The sequence below is a fragment of the Neopsephotus bourkii genome, unplaced genomic scaffold (genome assembly GCF_033783945.1).
Source record: "Neopsephotus bourkii isolate Nb327-2 ecotype Australia unplaced genomic scaffold, CSIRO-AGI_Nbou_v1 NB_1279, whole genome shotgun sequence".
Classification (NCBI taxonomy): Eukaryota; Metazoa; Chordata; class Aves; order Psittaciformes; family Psittacidae; genus Neopsephotus; species Neopsephotus bourkii.
This window is the reverse complement of record NW_026901764.1, coordinates 5,385,030-5,404,762: the sequence shown is the minus strand read 5'-3', so window position 1 is coordinate 5,404,762 and position 19,733 is coordinate 5,385,030. Positions and strand designations below refer to the sequence as shown.

At 37.0% G+C, this 19,733-nt stretch overlaps 1 protein-coding gene across 5 annotated transcripts in view; it reads left to right on the top strand.

Annotated features, from left to right (window-relative positions):
• SLC9A9 (solute carrier family 9 member A9) overlaps positions 1-19,733 on the top strand; it is a 199,422-nt gene that overhangs the window by 50,686 nt on the left and 129,003 nt on the right. For all 5 annotated transcript variants that reach the window (XM_061365289.1, XM_061365290.1, XM_061365291.1 and 2 more), the window contains one exon: positions 1,447-1,552. In XM_061365289.1, the coding sequence (XP_061221273.1) occupies positions 1,447-1,552 (106 nt within the window). The remainder of the gene's footprint in view (positions 1-1,446; positions 1,553-19,733) is intronic.

Below are 19,733 nucleotides of genomic sequence, written 5' to 3'. Positions count from 1 at the left end.
GGATGGTTAAATATAACTATCTAATTTAAATATGGCTATATCAGCAAATGTTCAGCTACGCACATATCCCAGATTGTCTTCTGTAGAATAACACTTCCAAAATTCTTCAAAGATAACACATCAACAGAGATCACTTTGACATAAAACCTCACAGGAGAACTGAGAGTCTACTTTGGGTTTATAAACTGATTTTTAGATTAAACAGACATTTAAGTGCCATTAGAAAATCTTATCGGCAATGATTTCAAAGTTCCAAGAAACGTTATTAAGGCAAAGCATATTCACCTGTTCATGTTTTTGTGTGAATTATCAGCAACCATCTCAATGTAAAAGTAATTTTCATTTCTGAAATGTCAGATGTTAATGTGGCATCCCAGAAGCACTGCTAATCTTTGGGATCCCTGGGCTACAAAGATTGAGTCAATTGCACAATTATGTACTAGAATGAGCACCAGTGAAGCAGTGAGTTAACATGTAATTTTTAACCATACAAATAATTGGGACCCATTGCATTAAATTGTTTGAAAAGAGAATGCTCTGCTTTGTCCATGCAAAGAAATAATAATAATATCAACACAGCACACTGATAGCCACCTTCATTTGGAGATTATAAAGTGCTAGGTGAATCTTGGGATGGACTGTGATCTCCTGTTTACAGATAAGAAAACCAAGGCATAAAACAAATAAGGCGTTCTTCAATATCAATAGGACTTAATTACCTGGATATCATCCAAGCATCTAAATGCCCTTGGAAATGTATGTCTAAATTATTTATCCAACTTCAATTTAAATTCAACACATTCTATGTTTTCTATTTCACTGGTAAGATAACAATCAAATATAGCATGTAACTTAAGGAGAAGGTAAAGACTTAAATTAGTGATATGCTGAAGGAACCTTAAAATGGGTTACAAGTATCAGATATCCAAATGTGGATGAGAGAGCTTCATAACTACAGATATGCTACACCTCAGGTGAAAGTGGTTATGCTGTTAGTGGGACAGCGTATGAGGTTATTATACATGTTTCTCAGCGAGCATGCATTAACAGGTAGATAAGTGTTATTATATATCCTTCTTAAAATACGTAAACTACTACTCATTGCACACAAAGTCCATGGCAAAACCCAAGTCTTTTCAGCACCCTTATTTCTCCTTGGTCACAAAATCATAATACTTTATGCACAGTAAAATATGCTGTGACATTTTCATTTATTCATGATTCTCTGTGTGAAAAATAAAGTTTCTTCCTAGCTCAGTTGAAGCATCAAAACTCATAGACTTGCTGGATTATATACTTCAGTTGATCCCTTTTAACTTATTGTTATCCACTTGGGCAGTAAATAGGACTGGACTTCTCAAAAGCCATATTCTAGCATTGCTTTATTTCTTGAACTGCCAGAGGAATATGAAAATAACAGACTCATTTTGCTTTGTCTCCATACAGTGACAGTTCTTGCTATTTTCCATGAGCTGCATGTAGATACAGATTTGTACACACTCCTGTTTGGAGAAAGTGTCCTAAATGATGCCGTGGCTATCGTGCTGACTTAGTAAGTATACCCACCTCCATTCTTAGTGAGATATTTACAGGCTTGAATTGCTGATACGATACTCACTGATATAGTTTATGTTAGAGATAAAACATTTGAAGATCTCATTACAGAGGTGTAGTTCTGGAGTCATTCTTGGTTTGTTTAACACCAGGTTTCCAATACTGTTAATGGTAACTGAGTATTTAAAATGCAATTTTAGTTCATTTTCTTCAACCTAGAAAGCACTATATTCTGTAAAATATGTCAGTTTAATTTATTATTATTTACTTTCTCAACAAGATATCTTGAATAAATAATGCTGAATGAGCTCCTAGGACATAGGGCAATGATAAATTTGGAGACAGGTTCTTTTTATTTTTTGCAATCTGCTATTTTCCAAAATTAAAACCACAAAGTGGTACACAGGAACTCAGTTTGTCTACCTAAGATTATTGAATCTGACAGACCTTCATCTGATAATATTATCTTAAATTTATATATAGCTTTTTTATTCTCAGAAATCCTCAAACAGATCACAAATGGTGGACCAAAATCACACAAGTGCTGTCCTAAAAGCACAGATGCCAAGTACATGATTAACAGGATCTCAGCTTTATAACTCCACTCTATATGTATTATATGCTTCCTGGAGCTTAGCTAGAAATACAAATAATCCTCTCAGATAATCTTGAAAGTAACAGAACTCTGCAGAATTGAATTCAGTTTTCCAGGATGCTTGAAGATGCTTCACAGTAAGCTTCAATTCAGTCCCCCCTTTCTCTCCTTAAAACACAGATCCTTGAACAAGGATTTATTCCATCCTTCAGAAAACAGACTTTTACAGAGTTTACAGGCATTAAAAAGTGAGGTTTATATTTTGTCTGTATTCTTTTTGTTTATATTTTATGAAATCTCATTTAGAAACTTAAAATAGTTGAATTGCAAAAATACTCAAAATTGTTTCACAATACAAAAAATAGTATTCCTATTTAATTTATCATTCTGCAATTATCAGTCTAGTTACATTCACCTAAGCTAAACACCTCACACTGGTTTTAGAGCAAGAGAGTTTTTTTTCTCAAATGCTGTCAAGTGCCTGAGCACAGCATTTCATGACTAGATACAGCATGGCTGTCACATGCAATGGCTGTGGTTGGAATGTGTCACTTAGGAGAGCATCTAGTACATCAAATAAAAAAAAACGCAAAAGGAAAACTGAGCAGAGAATAGAAAACTCCACAGAGAGAACAGACAGAAAAGCATTAAAGTAGCTATTAGAATTGGAAATAAGTGCGTCGGTGATTTTTTTTCTCTCGCATTAAGCTTTATTTAATAAAGGCCTGAACATTCATAGTTCATTTAGATTCTTCATCTGTTAGTGTAAGGTTCCTATAGACTGGGGAACTGTTAGGCTACAAGGAGCTCAAGGAGACCTAAAATACTTTAACTGTCTAGTTTTCCATTGCTGTGGTGTCAAAGCACATAGATCTCTTAAAGGTGCAACTCAACTGCAAAGCAAATCTAGAAAGAAAAGTACTATCAGATAGTATATGACTCACGAGTTTCTAACCTCTACTCTTCCCAGTACTCAAGTCCTAGTTATGACCCTCAGCCTGCACATGGATACAGAAACCTATAGGAAGGATGCCTGATGCAAATGCTGGCCATCTCCTTCTCTTGTTTTCTTTGGTATACATGGGGTATTGCAAGTCTTCTTTATTACAGAATGTGTGTTGTCACTGGAAAATAGCATATTTTTCTGTATATTCAGTGTGACTGATACTTTGATTTATCTAACATATTTAATAATTTCTAGAGACTGGAGAGAATATATGATGTCATCAGTTCCATGTTTCATTAATTTCTGGCTTAAATAATCAGCTTCTGCAAAAATGCAATGTTTCCACAATTTAACATGATTTTCCTTCCTGTTGCCTTTTAAGTAAGGATACCCTCTTGATAATATCAGCCTCAGTGCATTAACACCCCACTAAACCAAACTGAGTATAAATGAAGAATATTATTTATCTCTCACAACAAAAGAACAGCTACTTTTTGTCTCTGTAACACATAACACTTCTCAGGCTGTGCAAACACAACATGTTCATAGTTACAGTAATAGGGAACTATTTTAAAAGGTGTGAGAATAATGTTTACAAATCTAGAAAAGCAATATTAAGTAATTTTGTACACTATGTAATGGTGAACAGAAAACAGATTAAGAGAATACACAGTGTGTTTCATCAGCTCACAAAATAACCCAGTGAATGTCTGCAAGAGTGACTCACTGCAGGAAAGGGAGGAAAAGAAAAAAGGGAAGGCCTTGATGGCTAGCTGTGGCAATTTGGCAAGCCAAAGGTAGCATGGCTGTGGGCCAACAAGGCTTTATATGGTATCTCCCTTTTCCTTCAGCTTCTCCCTCCAACCTCTATTTTTCCTGTGCTATTTATCACTTAGTTTAAAAACGACAGCAGCAGGACCAGCTACCACTACTGTTTCAACGACAAGCTGCATGTTGCTGTGGCTGTGTGCACAGGGCCAGTTGTCCTCAGAAAATATTTATCAAGCACACAAGTTCTCCAGGTCAAATCAGCAACTCTCCTATAGGCCATCTTGCCATAACAAACACCTGAATATTTGTAATAATTGCAATATTTCATTTATACTATGCTATTTCAAGATAATCCATGCAGGAGGGATCAGTGTGAATCAAATTGACAATCATAGCTGCAAAAAGGCTGACAAGCTGTTGTGCATCTGGAGAGGTCATACACACAAGAGCCTCTCTATAAGGGTATTGTAGCTGTAACAAGGATTTTCTACATAAGTAACTCACCGAGTTGCTTACAACTTTTCATTATTAGGACAAAAGTCTCCTTTTAACAGAAAGTTTGTGAGAATTCTCACAGAAAATAAAGTTTTGGAAGAAAATGGAAATTCAGATATTCAGAATGAGTAATTTTTGAGCCTCTTTTATGTCAAGGATTCAAGACACTTAAGAAAACAAAGCCCTACAATACTTATTAGATAACTAAACGTGTCTGCTTTTACCCAGAAAAACCTATATGAGTAATAGCACCACAAGTGTTTCCTACATACTTTGTTTTCCAGAAAATTGACTTGGCAGCCCTGTCCACCTTCTACGTCTACCTGCAGCATAAACTTTTTCTGTAGAAGTATTTTATATATGCTAACATTAAAGCAAACAAATAAAACATATGTAGCAAAATATATCTGAAGATATTTGAGCTTCTTCTACATGTGTTTAAATATCCTTATAGTCTTTACAATTACAGATTGTTTCACTCTCTGGAATTTAATTTTAGACAACAAAATACTGCAACTTTTTTATGAAAAGGTCTTTCCAATCATATTTGTATTACAATTTTTAAGAAAGAAATAATTCTTAGGTACATTGTACTTCATCACCAAGAGGTTTACCTGAGTTTATTCTGTAGCTTCCAGAGTGAAAGAATGTCACCTAAGATTACGTTTCTTGTATTGCTCTCTCATAATATATACTGTATGGAATGACTTCTTTTGTTTTCTTGGGTGTTGGTCTATGATGCAGTGAGTACTTTCATACAAGATTCCAGATGATGGCTTTTTTTACCACTGCTTATATCCCCTAACTCCTGAGGTTTCAACTTCTTCAGCTTTTTTGCAAAAACATTAACAGCAAAATATAGCTTGCAGATGTTCCAGCACACATAAGCCGTTCTGTTAGCTATAAACTTAACCTTCTGCCATCCAAGTCCCTGAATAAATTATTTATGGATATTTTTGAGCAAATAAGGTTAACCTTTTTTTCACTTTCATCCTTTTTTTGTTGTTCTGTCTTGGTATGATATATCACTTGTTGAAGAAAACACCTGCGTATATTTTGAGTGCACATACTATAGTTTTGGGCTTGGCATGGGTGGTGCACATCTGCAGATAAATTTGATGAAGAAAGTGTGGAAAAGTTGTAGAAAAAGCACTGAATAGCTTAAGATGTGACTGAGAAGTAGCTGAGCAGGTCATTAGCATTGAGGCAGTGTATTTAGCAGAGCTATTTGATCTTTCTCATGCTGAGTGCTCAGTGAGTGCAGGATGTATAAAGCAGTAATGAATACTGATACATGTTTCCTGCTAACAAATTATCTAAGAGAACATTACATGAGAGATGTTTCCATTGTAACTAATGTCAGAAGTGTTTGTATCATCATTATGTGAAAGACATGACTTCATCTCTCTGCTGGCTCTGTATCATTGCTCAGTAGGCCTGATGAAGTTTCATCCACTTCCTGAAAGAGGTGATAGTGTGGAAGTCACATGGTCAGCAAGGACATCAACATATGGCAGTCTTTCACAGGTAATCAAAACAAGTGAGTGGCAGCCAGGGGACACAGGACATGTGACATTGTCACATGTGAGACATACAGCAAGGAATGAATTTACTAACTTGTTATGCACAAGTCAAGTTAGATACATGAATGAAGTGGAAATCCTGGAGATAAAAAGTGTGGTTGATGATCACATGGCAGTGAAACCAGTGAATACAGAAACTAGCTGACACATGAAATGAGGACCTCTCATGTCAAAATGCTAATTGCCTAGAAGGCTTAGAAGTAGAGGTATTTTGGGGCAGAGGTAAAAGTAATACTACAAGCATAGTTTTCTTGTAAAGTTTGCTTTGCCATTTTTAAGTGATATACCTTAGGTATATAAAGGAAGAGATGATAAACTTGGAGGTTCAGACAAAAGTAAAAAGGAAAGTAAAGATCCCCCCAAAAAGGGAACTGTTTTCAAATGGGTATCCTGCAGCTTGTGTAAAGTATCTATTGATTGTTTAGATTTCTACAAAGCTTATTGATGCCTATTTGCAAAAAAATTGGCAATGGAAGGTGCAGACTTGATACAGTCAGGCCATAAGGCTCCCTTGGCAAAAGTCTAGGACCAGCCCCAAAAGGGTAAATTCTTAGAACTAGGTAAGAACTGGAGGTGTAATCCTGTTATTTTATGACCCTTGCTGATAAGAACAGTATTTGTGGGTGAGATGCATATTTCCAGTGATGCTCACAGAAGCAGACATTCAGTGAGCATCTATTGGCCAGATAAGATGGTCTCAAATAAATAGGTAACAGTCAAGTTGGTTTTTTATTTTCACCCCAAAAAAATCTGTGATTGTAGAACAGTACTGCAACCCCCTTCTACATAATAAGCTTCTATGGATTGGGTCAAAGATTTACTAAGTGTTTTACCATGATGAAGAAAGTTCATTTTCCAAAGTTCTTGGAATATAACATTTTCTCTAACAATAGATGTATTTCAAGTCCGTTTTTCATGATCTAGCTACAATGTATGACACTATATCTGTGCTTGATAAATTAACTCTCCATGGAATCCAGACCCCTTTTTAATAGTTTAAAAGGCTTGAAATTTATGACAAATTGTTTGCAGGTTGCCCATTTCACCTTGCTTTTGTGTTTCCTTCTGTAGTATAAACAGAGCTTTTCTGCTACAGTAGGATAAATTGTAAAGGAGGAACTCTAATTATTCAATGTGCATTCAAAGTATTGAGGGGAAAACAGGCAGGGCAAATTGATAAAGATAATGGTCAGCTTTACAATGTCCAGTGAGGAAATTCCTTGTAAAAGTAGTATCATCGCTCATCTTAAATATTTCAAGGATATGCATATACCAACATATGTCATAGCGTACCTCTTTCCTGCTCAAAAAATACTTTCATTCTAGTCTAGTAATATATACAAGTTAAAATAATGCTCACACTATTCTTTCTTGGCAGAAGTTCTGCTGAAAACTTGTATGGGGCTTTCTAGAATAACACGGCAAAAGTAACTGAGACAGATTTCTTGAAACCCAGCATGGCTTCCAGGAGAAATAACTCAGAAGCCAGAGCTCCACTCAGCTTGTGCTGAGCACCCTCTGAGGCTGACATTCCTCAGTGATCACTGTAACTGACTTAGGAAGTCAGGGAATTCCTTATGTCACACTGGTTATTCATACTGATAGGTACAATCATAATATTATTAATTTTAGTTCAGTTTAGATCTCTTCAAACTTTACAAAACTTTTTTTCATCAAATGGACCTCAAATAGAAAATCCATAGGAACCTTTAAACCCTTCTGGGTTTGGTTATTGATTTCCCTACATGTTTGTTACTTCAGTGGTTTTAATTCTGTTATTATGTCATTGAACCTGAAGATAGTTTACACAGGAAGAAAATGTAATCAGAGACTGAAGAAACAGACATTGGACAAACACCAAATAAAGGTACAAGTATTCAGTTTATGTTTCACTTTGTCGTTGACCTGGTGAGGTAACTATCCATTATCTGTAAGTGCTACTTTCCTACTTTTCACAATTTCTAATTGTGATTCTTTGTGTATTGTACATTAAAAACAGCAGTTCTATAAAGGACATGAAAAGATGTAACAGTGCTGCTGAATAATGAAGTTGGGAGCTGGGATTTGCAGGAAGTAGTATCAGCTTTGAAAGCTGTGATGAGTGTCTCCTTGATGCATATCTCAGCAGATGTGAGGCTCCTTTAGGACTATTTTAAGCTTTGTTCTTTTGTCATGGACTGTCTCTAATTTGGATCCTTTGCCCTTCAGTTTTTGGGGTATTATTCTGTATGAATTTTGCCACACTTTGATCCCTGAACCCACTGAATAACAAGTTTTGCAGAGGAAAGTCAGCTGAACATTCTCATATTTTTCACTTAAATCGTGGTTATATTCAGAAAGTGGCCTTCAAAAGGGACATTGTGGGCTTCCATTCATACTGTCTCAAACTCTTTTCTATCATGTTTAATCAATTAAGAAACAAGGAATTTTTTATCAGTCAGTACTTTTGTCTTTGTTTCAGTTTTCTTCTCATCCGCAGGTATCTGGGAGTTCATTCAATGTATGAATATGGTGATGTCTGTCAGCCTTTATCCCATACCTCATGCTGAGGACATATTAGGCATTGTTAGGCAAAAAATATGAATGCTTCAGTGTTGAGTCATTACAGATAAAAAAAGGATGTTTCTCTATTGCCCTTGTATTTTTAGCCTTTTTTTTTTTTAAACCATTTATTCATGCAATTTCTTAGTGTCTTTTACCATACTATTTCAGCCACTGGAGTGAAAAAGAAACTTATTTAAGTTCTATTTATTTCCAACATGTATCTGAGTGCAGACAAGATGTTATTCACTCATCCTGGGCATATCAGTACGTAAGTAATAGTGTGAAAAAACCCACTTCTATTCCTAAGTGGGCTCTTATGCGCACACAGTTAGTAGCTTTAGTGTACCTACACATAATAATGTTCAGCTTTTCTTTCCAAAGTGTATAAGCCTCATTCCTTGCCAGCTATTGCATAAAGTGTGCACAGAGTCATGCTTCTAGCCCAGGAAGAAAAGAGGGAAATAGAAGCACCTGTGCCATCAGATGACAAAAATGTAAAAGGGATTAACACATGCAACATTTTCCTGCTTAAAGAAAATAGGTGGCACATAGGTTTCTAAGTGTGGGAAAAGATGGTGAAATGGGAGATGAAAGAGAAAGTAAGAAACTGAACTGTTGAAAGTAACAAATGGACATTGTGAAGACCTGGCTAGAAAAAAGAAACAAGGGTGAGAAAACACAAGACATGGTGAGAAACAAAGATAAGGCATACTGTGTAGATACAGATCCTGTCAGTCCTGTAGCTAGGGCACTTTAGAGGGGAAAAAAGATTGTTTACTCATAGGGCTGCAGATAAAATAACTGATTATTTTTCTCTGGTGAAATTTTGCATTCTGTGTTGGTTTTTTAGGAACGTCTATGTTTAAAATCCTTACGCAGGACATGAAAATGTGCTCCTGAACTGTAAAGAAACTGTGAAAAGTATAGGAATTAGAACAGCAGCTCTAAAGAGCAGTACACTGTAATCAGGCAATGCATCTGAATTCAGAAAAGGAATGAGATTCTGCCAGAAAGGGAGTTTCTCCCAGACCTTTTCTTGGTAGCTGTCTTAATGTAAATTCACTTGGCAGAGCTAGAGGAACTGAGGCTTCTATGAGCCCTGTGGCAGGCCTAGAGAGGTGGTTGCCTTCACAAAACCCGGCATAGGACATGCAGATCAAAGTAAGACCAGCGCTGGACCACAACAGGCATAGGAAGTGTTGCTCAATGGTACTGAGTTGCATGACCTTGAATCTTGACAATCTAGGGTTTTCAGTGCCTCTGAGCTGCAGATCTGGACAAATGACTAACTGGATCTCTAGAATTGACCATTACCTCATTCCAAATAAATATTATTTGCAAATTTATTCCCACAAAGTTTCCTGAGGAAGGATGACTGTCACACTTTGGAGGAGAATAAAATAGAATTACTTGAAAGAAAGCAAAATGCTGGATGGACTCTCAGCCCAAACATTTCACTTACTGCCCCGCCTCTTAAACAAGATGAATGTGGCTACTCCTCTAAATGTTTAGAGAAAGGCTTATGTACCAAGCCTTATGTACCATGGAAACCACTGATATAACAGAGTTGTGCAACAAGTTAGTGAATGATTTTAAAAGATGGATGAGGAATCCTTTCCATCTATTATTTCTATAATAATGAAATTATGGTTGTCCATCTGCTCTTTTTACCTTTGAGGAAGGGTTTACTCCCAGCTTATTTTGTTGATGATAATTAGAGCTTCACGTCATTGACCATCTGGAACAGGAGATGTGAGCACTGGGAAACTAACCAAACTTGCTATTAGCAGGAACTTTAAAAGAGCTTCTTTCCCAGAATAGAGCAAATCCTACATAAAATGATGGTGTCCTTACTTAATAAAACTTCTTTTCTTTTTGTTCCATGAGCCTTACTGTACTGACCAGTGTTGTGCATAAACTGGGGGGAAATGTGCTGGAATGTCTGTAATGCTTGTTATTGATGGAATTTCAGTGTGAAAATGGTGATTTTGACCAGAGTGGTTTTAGGAGGTAATTCTCATCATTCTGTTTTTTCCAGTTTTTACTATTTCATATCTCCTTTTCTAGTATCACATTAAAATTCTACTTAGCTTCTAGTTAATAAATGCTAAAGGTCTTTCTAGCTGTATGATATTGTATTAGGTCTGTTTGAAATGGAGTTCATTTTCCCCATAGCAGAACTCATAGAGCTGTGCTTTGTATTGGTAGGTAGAACAGTGTTAACAACACAAGAGTGTTTTGACTATTGCTAAACAGTGCTCCCACAGCATCAGGGCATCCAACATCCCCCCCCCCCGAGTATGCTAGGGGTGGGGAAGATCTTGGGACACAGCCAGGCTAGCTGACCCAAACTGACCAAAGGGGTATTCCACATCATATAATGTCTGCTCAGCAATAAAAGCTAACAGAAAGAAGGAGGAACGGGGCATTCATTCTTACAACATTTGTCTTCTGGAGCAACCACTAAGCCTACTTAAGCCCTGCTTCCTGGGAACTGGCTGGACATCGCCTACTGATAGGAAGTAGAGAATAAATCTTTCATTTTTCTTTGCTTCCACATACGGCTTTTGCTTTATTAAATTTCCTTTATTGTGACCCGCAAGCTTTTTCCTATCTTGTTTACTCTTCTTCCCTGACAAGGAGGGGGGTGGTAGAGTGAATTGGTGGGCACCTGGTGTCCAGCCAAGGTCAACCCACCACAGTAACCTAATTGGCTCTGTTTTGTTTATATAAGGGATATATTTGAATAGGCAGCCTTCAGTTGCAGTCTGCTAAACTAGAATAGATTTCAGTGAGGACTGTTACAGAGATTGCCCTCAGGGATGTATGAAAACATAGCTTAGCTGAAATCAGCTGGGAATGTGTGTACTTGTCATATCTAATAAAATCAAAGTAGCTGCAGGTATATCTGTCCACTTATACACCAACAAACCAATAAAATTAAAAAATATGAACTGCAAGTTCAGAATTATGAATGCTGCTTACAGTGCTTGCAAATCACATCTAAAATGCAATTATTTAGCTACATTTTCTGTACAAATGATCAAAACAACATCAAATCTTTATTTCAAAGATTTCTATTGGGAACTCTTCAGAACTGAAATACACCCTGGTAAAAGTCAGCTTGTTTGTGAGCTCTTCCAGATGTTTTTCCCTTATCCAAATAACCTTTCTCCAGTGAAAAAGACAGGTTTTCTGAGAGCAAGATAATTACATTCAGAGTCTAATTCTACTTACTGAGACAACTCCCTTTCAGTTTAAAATGAATGTATTGATACTTTTTCCCTTGAAGTGTTCCAAAAGAAAGCTCATTTCATCCTCTCTGGATGAGATACTATACATAAGAGTCTGTCTAGGACTTACAGTAGATCAACATATTTTTCAAGTCTTCTTGGAAGGGAAGACAGAAGAGGAGAATGTATCAGAAAGGTGGGTGAGAGCTTGCCATTCCAGCTACTGGGTAGCCACCAATACTTATTAATTGTTCAAATTCATTCCAGAAATACAATATTGAAGAGTACAGCTATCTCAAAATGACTTAGGTTTTGTTACAAGAAGAAAAACTCCCATCAAAATTGTTTTCTTCTTTGAAGATCAAGTTGTGATTACATGAAAGAGGAACCCCTTCACACTGTGGCAGAATGGACGGCATATTTCCATTGGCTACCCAGAAGCACTTGGAAAGACTGAAGTCCCTAGGGATCCTTCTGTGAACCCCTCCAGAAGCTATGTGCTCTACATGCAGTTTAATTTGAATTTCATCATTCTGACCTGCACTAAATCCTTTTTTAAAACCTTTTTATTTACTAAGAACAACATCAGGTAAACTCATTCCTGCTGCAAGCCTTGATCTTTTAAGGCTCAAATCCTTAAGTTACTGAGTCTGTTAGAGTGAACTGACATAACTTGACATGAAATTTTTTTGCGTGTGCACATGTGTACGTACCTACTTATGTGTGCATGGAGAATTATCCATAAAGCACATCAAAATAATGCAAAGGTTATCAAGTACTCAAATGCTACATAATGCCCCAAGATTTTCATGTCTTACAGAAGAAGAGCCGAGAGGCACCTTCTGTAAATGTTTTAATCAAATGTAATTTTTTAGGTTCATTTTATCCTTCAAAGAAACCTCCCCCTCTCCATACCCAAGGCATCATTTCAGTGTGTACATTTCACCTTTCAGATTAGGAACGTCAGCATTTTCAGAATACACTTTTTATCACTTGAGCAAAGCAAATAATTCATAAGAGTAGCATGCAGCTGACTTCCTTGAGTGCCAGGCACATCAGGAGAGACTGCATACTTCTAGCTACTGCATTTCATAGCTGCTTAAATAGTAAGACTCAGCAAATTTCTGGTTTTAGGATTTATTCTAATGATTATAGAGCCTCACTCACTCATTGTTTCCATCTGCTGTTGCTTTGGTCTCAATCTTACTCCTTCTCTTGCCTTTATTTTTCCAATAGATAAGAGTCACCATCTCTTGTCTTGTTCTACCCATTCTCCTGAATTGCATGACCTACCCCAACAATCCTGTTGCAGTCACCAGTTCTTTTGTCTCCCACCTGAGATGGAAAGAAAATATTTCTAAAGATAAGCTAGGACTGTAAACTCTTAACCCAATCGCCTTCGTTCCCTAAAGCCAAGAGATACCCTGTCTTTCTTTCAGATAGGCACACCTCTTTGTTAACCTCCTTATTGCATTGTGACAGATGACCAGACAGAGCGATGCTGCTGATCAGTTCTGAAAGCTGGCAGAACAGTAGATTGCAGAGTTTGGGGATCAGCAATAGCAGGAAAAAAAAATGCATGAGTTTTAGATGGCACATGCCTAATACAAATGAGAGCTTAGATTTTTAGCTATTGAAGTTTATCAGATTTTTTTGCTGAGATTTGTCAACTAAACATTTCAGAAACCTTAAAAAATTGCTCAGTTTTGGCACATTTTCAGAAGGGTGAAAGATGCATGAGTAACAGATGGGCAATTTCCTATTTCCTCCCCTTAGAAGTGACAAGTCTGAATTTCAAAGTGGCACAGCGTTGTAATTATGTAGTTGTAAGGTTTCTGTCCAAGATAAGCACAAATGTATTCTCTTTGTACTGGTTCTGCAAAACAGCTGATTTATTTTTTTTAAAGAAACAGTAGTCACAAAAAGTGCAAATGCAGCACAGAAATGTAACCTAAATGGTGTTGTTGTGGCAAAGTCACAAACCATGCAAAAACACAACCCAAATAAAATTAGAGCATTTCCTGTCATACTGCAGGTATGAGCTAGACTGAAAGAGGAGAAACATTGAGGACAGCAGTTGTGCAAGTGGCCCTGAAAGAGGACAGTATGACAAAGCTTGTTCATTTCTGCTGTGTTCAGGGAAATGGGACTTCTGAGCATGTCCTGTAAAGACCATTGTACCAAAGAAGAAAAAATCCAGTCTTGCTACCAGTTTCCTCTTAATGTGTTTGGTACTTTGATGTTCCCTAACTAATTGCTAATTATAATGATTGAGTTATTCTGAATGCAGTATGCATATGTGTATGTCATTTGGATTCATAATGAAATTTCAGTATATTTCTGAGAATACCTACTGACGTTAGAATCTGGATTTGAAAAGGAAGGTTTAAATATGATTAAAACGTTGAATAAAATACTATCCAACAATGCACTGAATAAACTGATATTCACAATTTTCTCTAAGTAATTTCGTCATTACAAAATCTCACAAAAGTTAAATAATTTTTAAGCATACAGCATTTTCATTTTGCATCCCCATTCATTGCATATTTATACTTGCTTAAAAGAAATCAAACAGTTCTTCCTTTCTACATTGTTCTACTGATCTGTAGCAAGCACAGCCAAAACGATAGTGAGATGAGAATAATAGAGTGCCTAGCAGACTTCTGTTCTCTCCCTTAGACACATTTGAGAAAAGATTATAGCTGAATGAAAATATTTCAGCCTCCTGGATCATTTAGCAGTGTACATCTTTATTACAGTATTTTTATACCTACAGAGTAATGTTAAAGGTATTTCTAAACCAACATTTTAGGACGCTCATAGTTTTACATTCTATTTCTAGAGTTAGCAGGGCTTAGCCCATAGCTAGGAGAGTGTTTTCACTGTTTCATTGTGCATTGTTAGATTGAAGTAAATGCAAAAACCTGTGAGGCAAGACTCCTTCGTTCTAGTAATTATGAGGGTAATGAAGCTAGCCAGAATTATTTCCATTTTATTAATAGCTGCGTTTAAGCCTCATGGAAGTGCCTGTCAAGAGGAAGTATCTATTTTAAAACTAACTGGTGAAAATTAGTGTGTTATACTAAATGTTTATCCATAAATCAATGAAGTCTTCACAAATCCAGAAAGAAATATTGTCTATTTGCCTATCATTTCTGTGAGATTTTCCATAGTCATTGGATCTAGGCCACAGGTAATAGCAGATACCTTAATTTTAAACACAGGGAGATCTTACTTGACTCTTAATCTTACCTTTGAGGAATAGTTCACTACCAGCTGACAGTTACATGTTAAAAAATCTTAGCATATATACTTCTGAATAATGTATTCTTATCAAAGCAAGAACTCCCATCCGGTATATTTGGTATAAAGTCTCTTAGATTAAGTGATTTGCAGTGTATTTAGGAAAGCTGGGGGGGAGGAGGGGAGGGGAGTGTTAGGATTATATTATCCAGATTATTGTCACAATTCCAAATAGCTTTTAGAATTTTCTTCAAGAGTGGCATATGTTTATGTAGCACTGCTTGAAACTGGCTTATCATTTGAAACTTCCGTCCCAGGGATAGGGAAATAAAGACTGTAGCAACAGTTTTGAGAAAACTATCCCTGAAGATAGAAATCAGAAAAATGGAATGTGTGTGTTCTAGTATTTTTCTTCTTACTATAACCTTTAAAGATAAAAAGAATTTTTACCATTGTGATTGCCTTAGAGTTTGGGACTGTAATTCTATCCACATCAACTTCGCTGCCTGCCTAGTAATTCCTCCTCTTTGTTTTATTTTACCATGACTGACAATGAGTAATCCCCCAGAGTAATGATTACTTGCAGGTGTCATAATTACCACTGACTTAACTCTTGAGCAAAACAATTTCCGCAAGGTTCAGCAGCTACAATTCTGTTGTCCTCAGCAGCCCCAAGCTGCTTAAATGAGCTACTGCGACTGTGGATAGCCAGCTACAGTTCAGAATGGCTTCAGCCAAATGGTCTTTTGCAGCTCCTAGGCAAGGAGAAAAGGTACAAGACAGATGCAAAGCCACCTTTCAATCCGTGCACCATCCTGACCGAGTCCCATACTGTGTGAGACTGCGCGGTCCATCTGTAAACACCTCTTGTTCAAGATTTGGCCAATTGCTTTTCAGACAGCATTTACCAGACATATAACTGCAATTTTTTTATTTCTTTTTTTTTTCCACTTTGAAGTAACTCCAGCGCTATTCCTCTCTCAGCTTCTCAGAAATTCTCTTTTAATAGTTTTTTCTCCTAAGTGAACTGAATGGACTATACTTCCCCAACAGAGTGCATTTTTACAGCAGATTACTATTAGTACATGTGTTGGGACTTGTTGAATTGCACCTTCTTTGAGGAGAACTGCCCAGTCATTTTGGTTTTATGTTCTGTGTCTAACATTAAAGCTATAGCAGTGACTTTAGAGAACTTCAGGCTACAGAGTGACAAGGTAACAAGCAATAGGTAAGGCTGCAATTTTTTAATTTCTACCATGGCTTGAATTTTTCTAAGCTGTAAAAAGTAGAATGCTGGCATATTATCAGAAAGGTAAATGAGGAAAGCTTCAGGCCTTTTTGCTCTTACAGGAATATTTTGCTTTTACAGGAATATTACTGCTATTCTTTATGCAAGGCTGACCAACTTTTCTAGCAAGTGAAGTGCCTTTCCCTAAGGTGAAATTTCATTCTATTCATTTGCTATATTTGGATCAGGAACAGAGACCCACAATTCAGAATATCCCTAAATCCCCATCCTCAGCTCCAGTAAATCAAGAAAACAATACATGTAACATATTTTGTTTCTGACATTATTACTGCCAACACTAGAGCATACAATTCACATCTGGTTTTATTTTAGACTTTCTCACGATAACAGCTGCATTTCTTGTCTTCACTCGGAAACATTTTTTAAAATGAAATTGCCATAGCAACAGCTGCAACCATTTATTATAAAGCAATAGAAGTGGAACTAATATTTGAGAGAGAAGCTGTTATCAGTATAGTATTTCGTTCAGACAATGCCAGAGTCATTTTTCACTAGCCCTATTTTTTAAAAGAGCTATACAGAAAATATTTTCTATAATAAAGTGTAGGTGGGATTGAACAGCTCTGGAGATTTAAAAGACTTTCTTCTTTAGGTTACTGGCTCATATCAAATCTAGATTAGCAAGAGGCAAAATTATCATCTGTTTAGTGGGCAAAAAAAATTGATAGGGGTAGCCAAGCACAGAACAAACAGCAAACTGGGTACACTGGGTGTACCTTCACTGGGGGGAGGGGAGGAGGGGAAGATGTGACCCATTCTTGAAACGTGTTAATGTCTAATGCAAAGGAAAGATTCATAGGCAGTTTACAATGTTAACACAAAAGTGTTCAAAATGAACTACCTTCCCTTAAGATTTTGCTTCATGTCTCTTGCAACGTACTATGTTACCTGAGATTTTAGTGTGCTGTTTTCCGTATTAAAATGTGGCTAAAGAGAGAGGGTTTGCACTGACCTCAAGGCCATGTTGTTCCAAGTCAGAATTGAGGTAGGCTTGTCCAGCTTATGGCCCAGGTACATTAGAAATCACATAGACCACTTTGTTTGAATCTGTTTCCAATATTTCTCAAAGCATTCAATTTATCTTTTTTTTTTTTAACTCCACAAGAATCTAGGTATCAGATTGACAAACTGCACTCCAGAGATGGCAAATGTGCATGAAACGTAAAATTATTTTCCTATTTAAACCCCTTCTGACTATGGTAAATAAGTTTTTGCAAGCACAGACAGTACGGGGATGGTATACCATATTGTGGATCATGCGTCTTCCTATTTGTTACACATTGGAGAGTCTTAGGCAAGAGTGAGGGAGAGTCTTAGGCAAGAGTGAGGGAGAACACTGAAATAGAAAAAAAAAATGGATAGACTTTCAGAGTCCTTTCACTCTTAATTCTTATGTGATTTAATGTAGTTTATCTTCACCAATTTCATTCAGCATCAGGACCCTCAGTGTACTCTGTTCACAGGTTCCTAAAGATGCTGGAGTTGTGTGAAGGGAGACTGGGGCATCCTTTCTCAATCTCTTATAGAAAGCATTCAGGAAGTGAAAAAGCCTGAGGCTGTTTAGAGGCCAGAAATGTGGCACAGCACTTCAATATTGGCAATAGGCTATCCCTAGTGACCTAGTGACCACCTGCATCCTCTAGCAGCAGACTTAGCTCTGTATAGGTTTTATTTTAAATGCAAACAGTAGCTTACAGGTTTCTTAACAGACAAAGAGTATCCATGTTTCAATGACTACTTACTAAACTCTAGATTTATTCCAAAGATTTATAGTCCAGCTTCATTAAATTACTTTTATGTCATGGACAATTTATGTCAGGGAGGTAAAATAGAGGAAAAACAGAAGAAAAACAGAACCTACTTCTGTTGTGCCTGAGAAAAAATTATGAAAGCATGTGGTTCGTACATTATATTTTTAAGGAACTGAGATCTGATAGAAATCACAAAGATACAGTTTCCTTCCATTTTCTCCTGTTCCTTCTCTTAATGCTTTGAATTCTTTGTATCATATCACCAGTAGCATGGTCCCAGTTCTGTCCTTCCTCTTGACACCTCTATTACACCTAAAACAGGGCAGTTACACGGAACAGTTGAGGTTTGGCTGACCAGTGGTAAGAATGGGGTTCTTTGCTGTTTTGCTGACAAAGAGGAGAGAAGGAGTGGAAGAACAGGCTGCTTGTTTTCCTCAATACAGGGAGGACTGGGCACTTAAAGATTCCTCATGCTGTCTTTGGGAGTGAATTTGGAATGCTGTCTGTGAACACAAATCAGATGCACAACCCTTGAAAGCATCAGTCACAGGATCTTCATATGCAGAGGACACAGAAAAAAAAAGAAAGCTCTGAATATTAAGTAAGAGCCTGCTGTATACGTTCTTCCATTGATCAGTAATTTTATGTTGCCCCTCCATGCCTTCGTTCAGATTCATTCAAGGGGTTCAGAGAAGATTGTAGTGTACTGCAGTACTGTTAAACCATCTAACTCTCAGGGAGGAGTTAATTTAAACCCCAGAGGAGGGTGATGTGAGTAGGACTATGCATTTGTGAAGGACAAGGACTAGCTATTATTACAAAGGAAAGGCTGCTATTCATCCCTTAGTATTTCACACTGCAGACAGGTGTAGCGAGTTCTGCTACAATGTTATGAGTCAAACCCTAATGAAGATAATGCTGTCTGGAATAAAATATACATAATGTTCTGTTATTTCAGCCTTAAGCTTCTCCTGAGCAAAATCATGGGCTGTGTGATCCTAAGAAAATTCCAATTCAATAAAAGTTTAGTGCAGACTATTTCTGCTTAATCTCTACTAGTTGCCCATAATAGCAAAGGATTTTTCATGAATAACCAAGGTCTTTGAGAGGTTCTCTAAAGTGTTTGGGTCATATTCTACTTATTTTTAACACCAGTGTAAATCTGGAACAGCTGCCTTGAATCATTGGAGTTACTTCAGATACTCATCATTCTAATGGTAGTTTGAGGCAGTGTCTCATCTAGAGTGCTCAAGCAGAATGACGGTAAATCATAGTCATTTAGTGGCAATCGGCTCCAGTGTTTTAACGTGTATCACTCAGTGCAGGCAACCGTCAGGCTACATCGTTCTATCAACAGGGAGGTAGAATTCAATTGACATAGACAAGCGTCACATTTATTTGCAAGAGTGTGGTCACTGTAAAAGACAAGGGTGGTTGAAAGGCTTCATTACCTCATCCTAGAGTTATCCCTGCAATTTTAGTATGGAAGGGGAGTTTAATTAAGACCACCCATCTTTCCAGTAATCACCTTCCCTACCTCTTACAGACACACCAGTCAGCTACTTGCTTACTGTGCTCTAATGTTTTATTCTTTGGAGTCCATGTGTGTAGAGCAAATCAAGTCTCATAGTATCATATTTTGCCATTTTTGTACAAATAAACCTGAGCTGTGGATGGAATTAAGCCTCCAAGAGCACATTAAACTC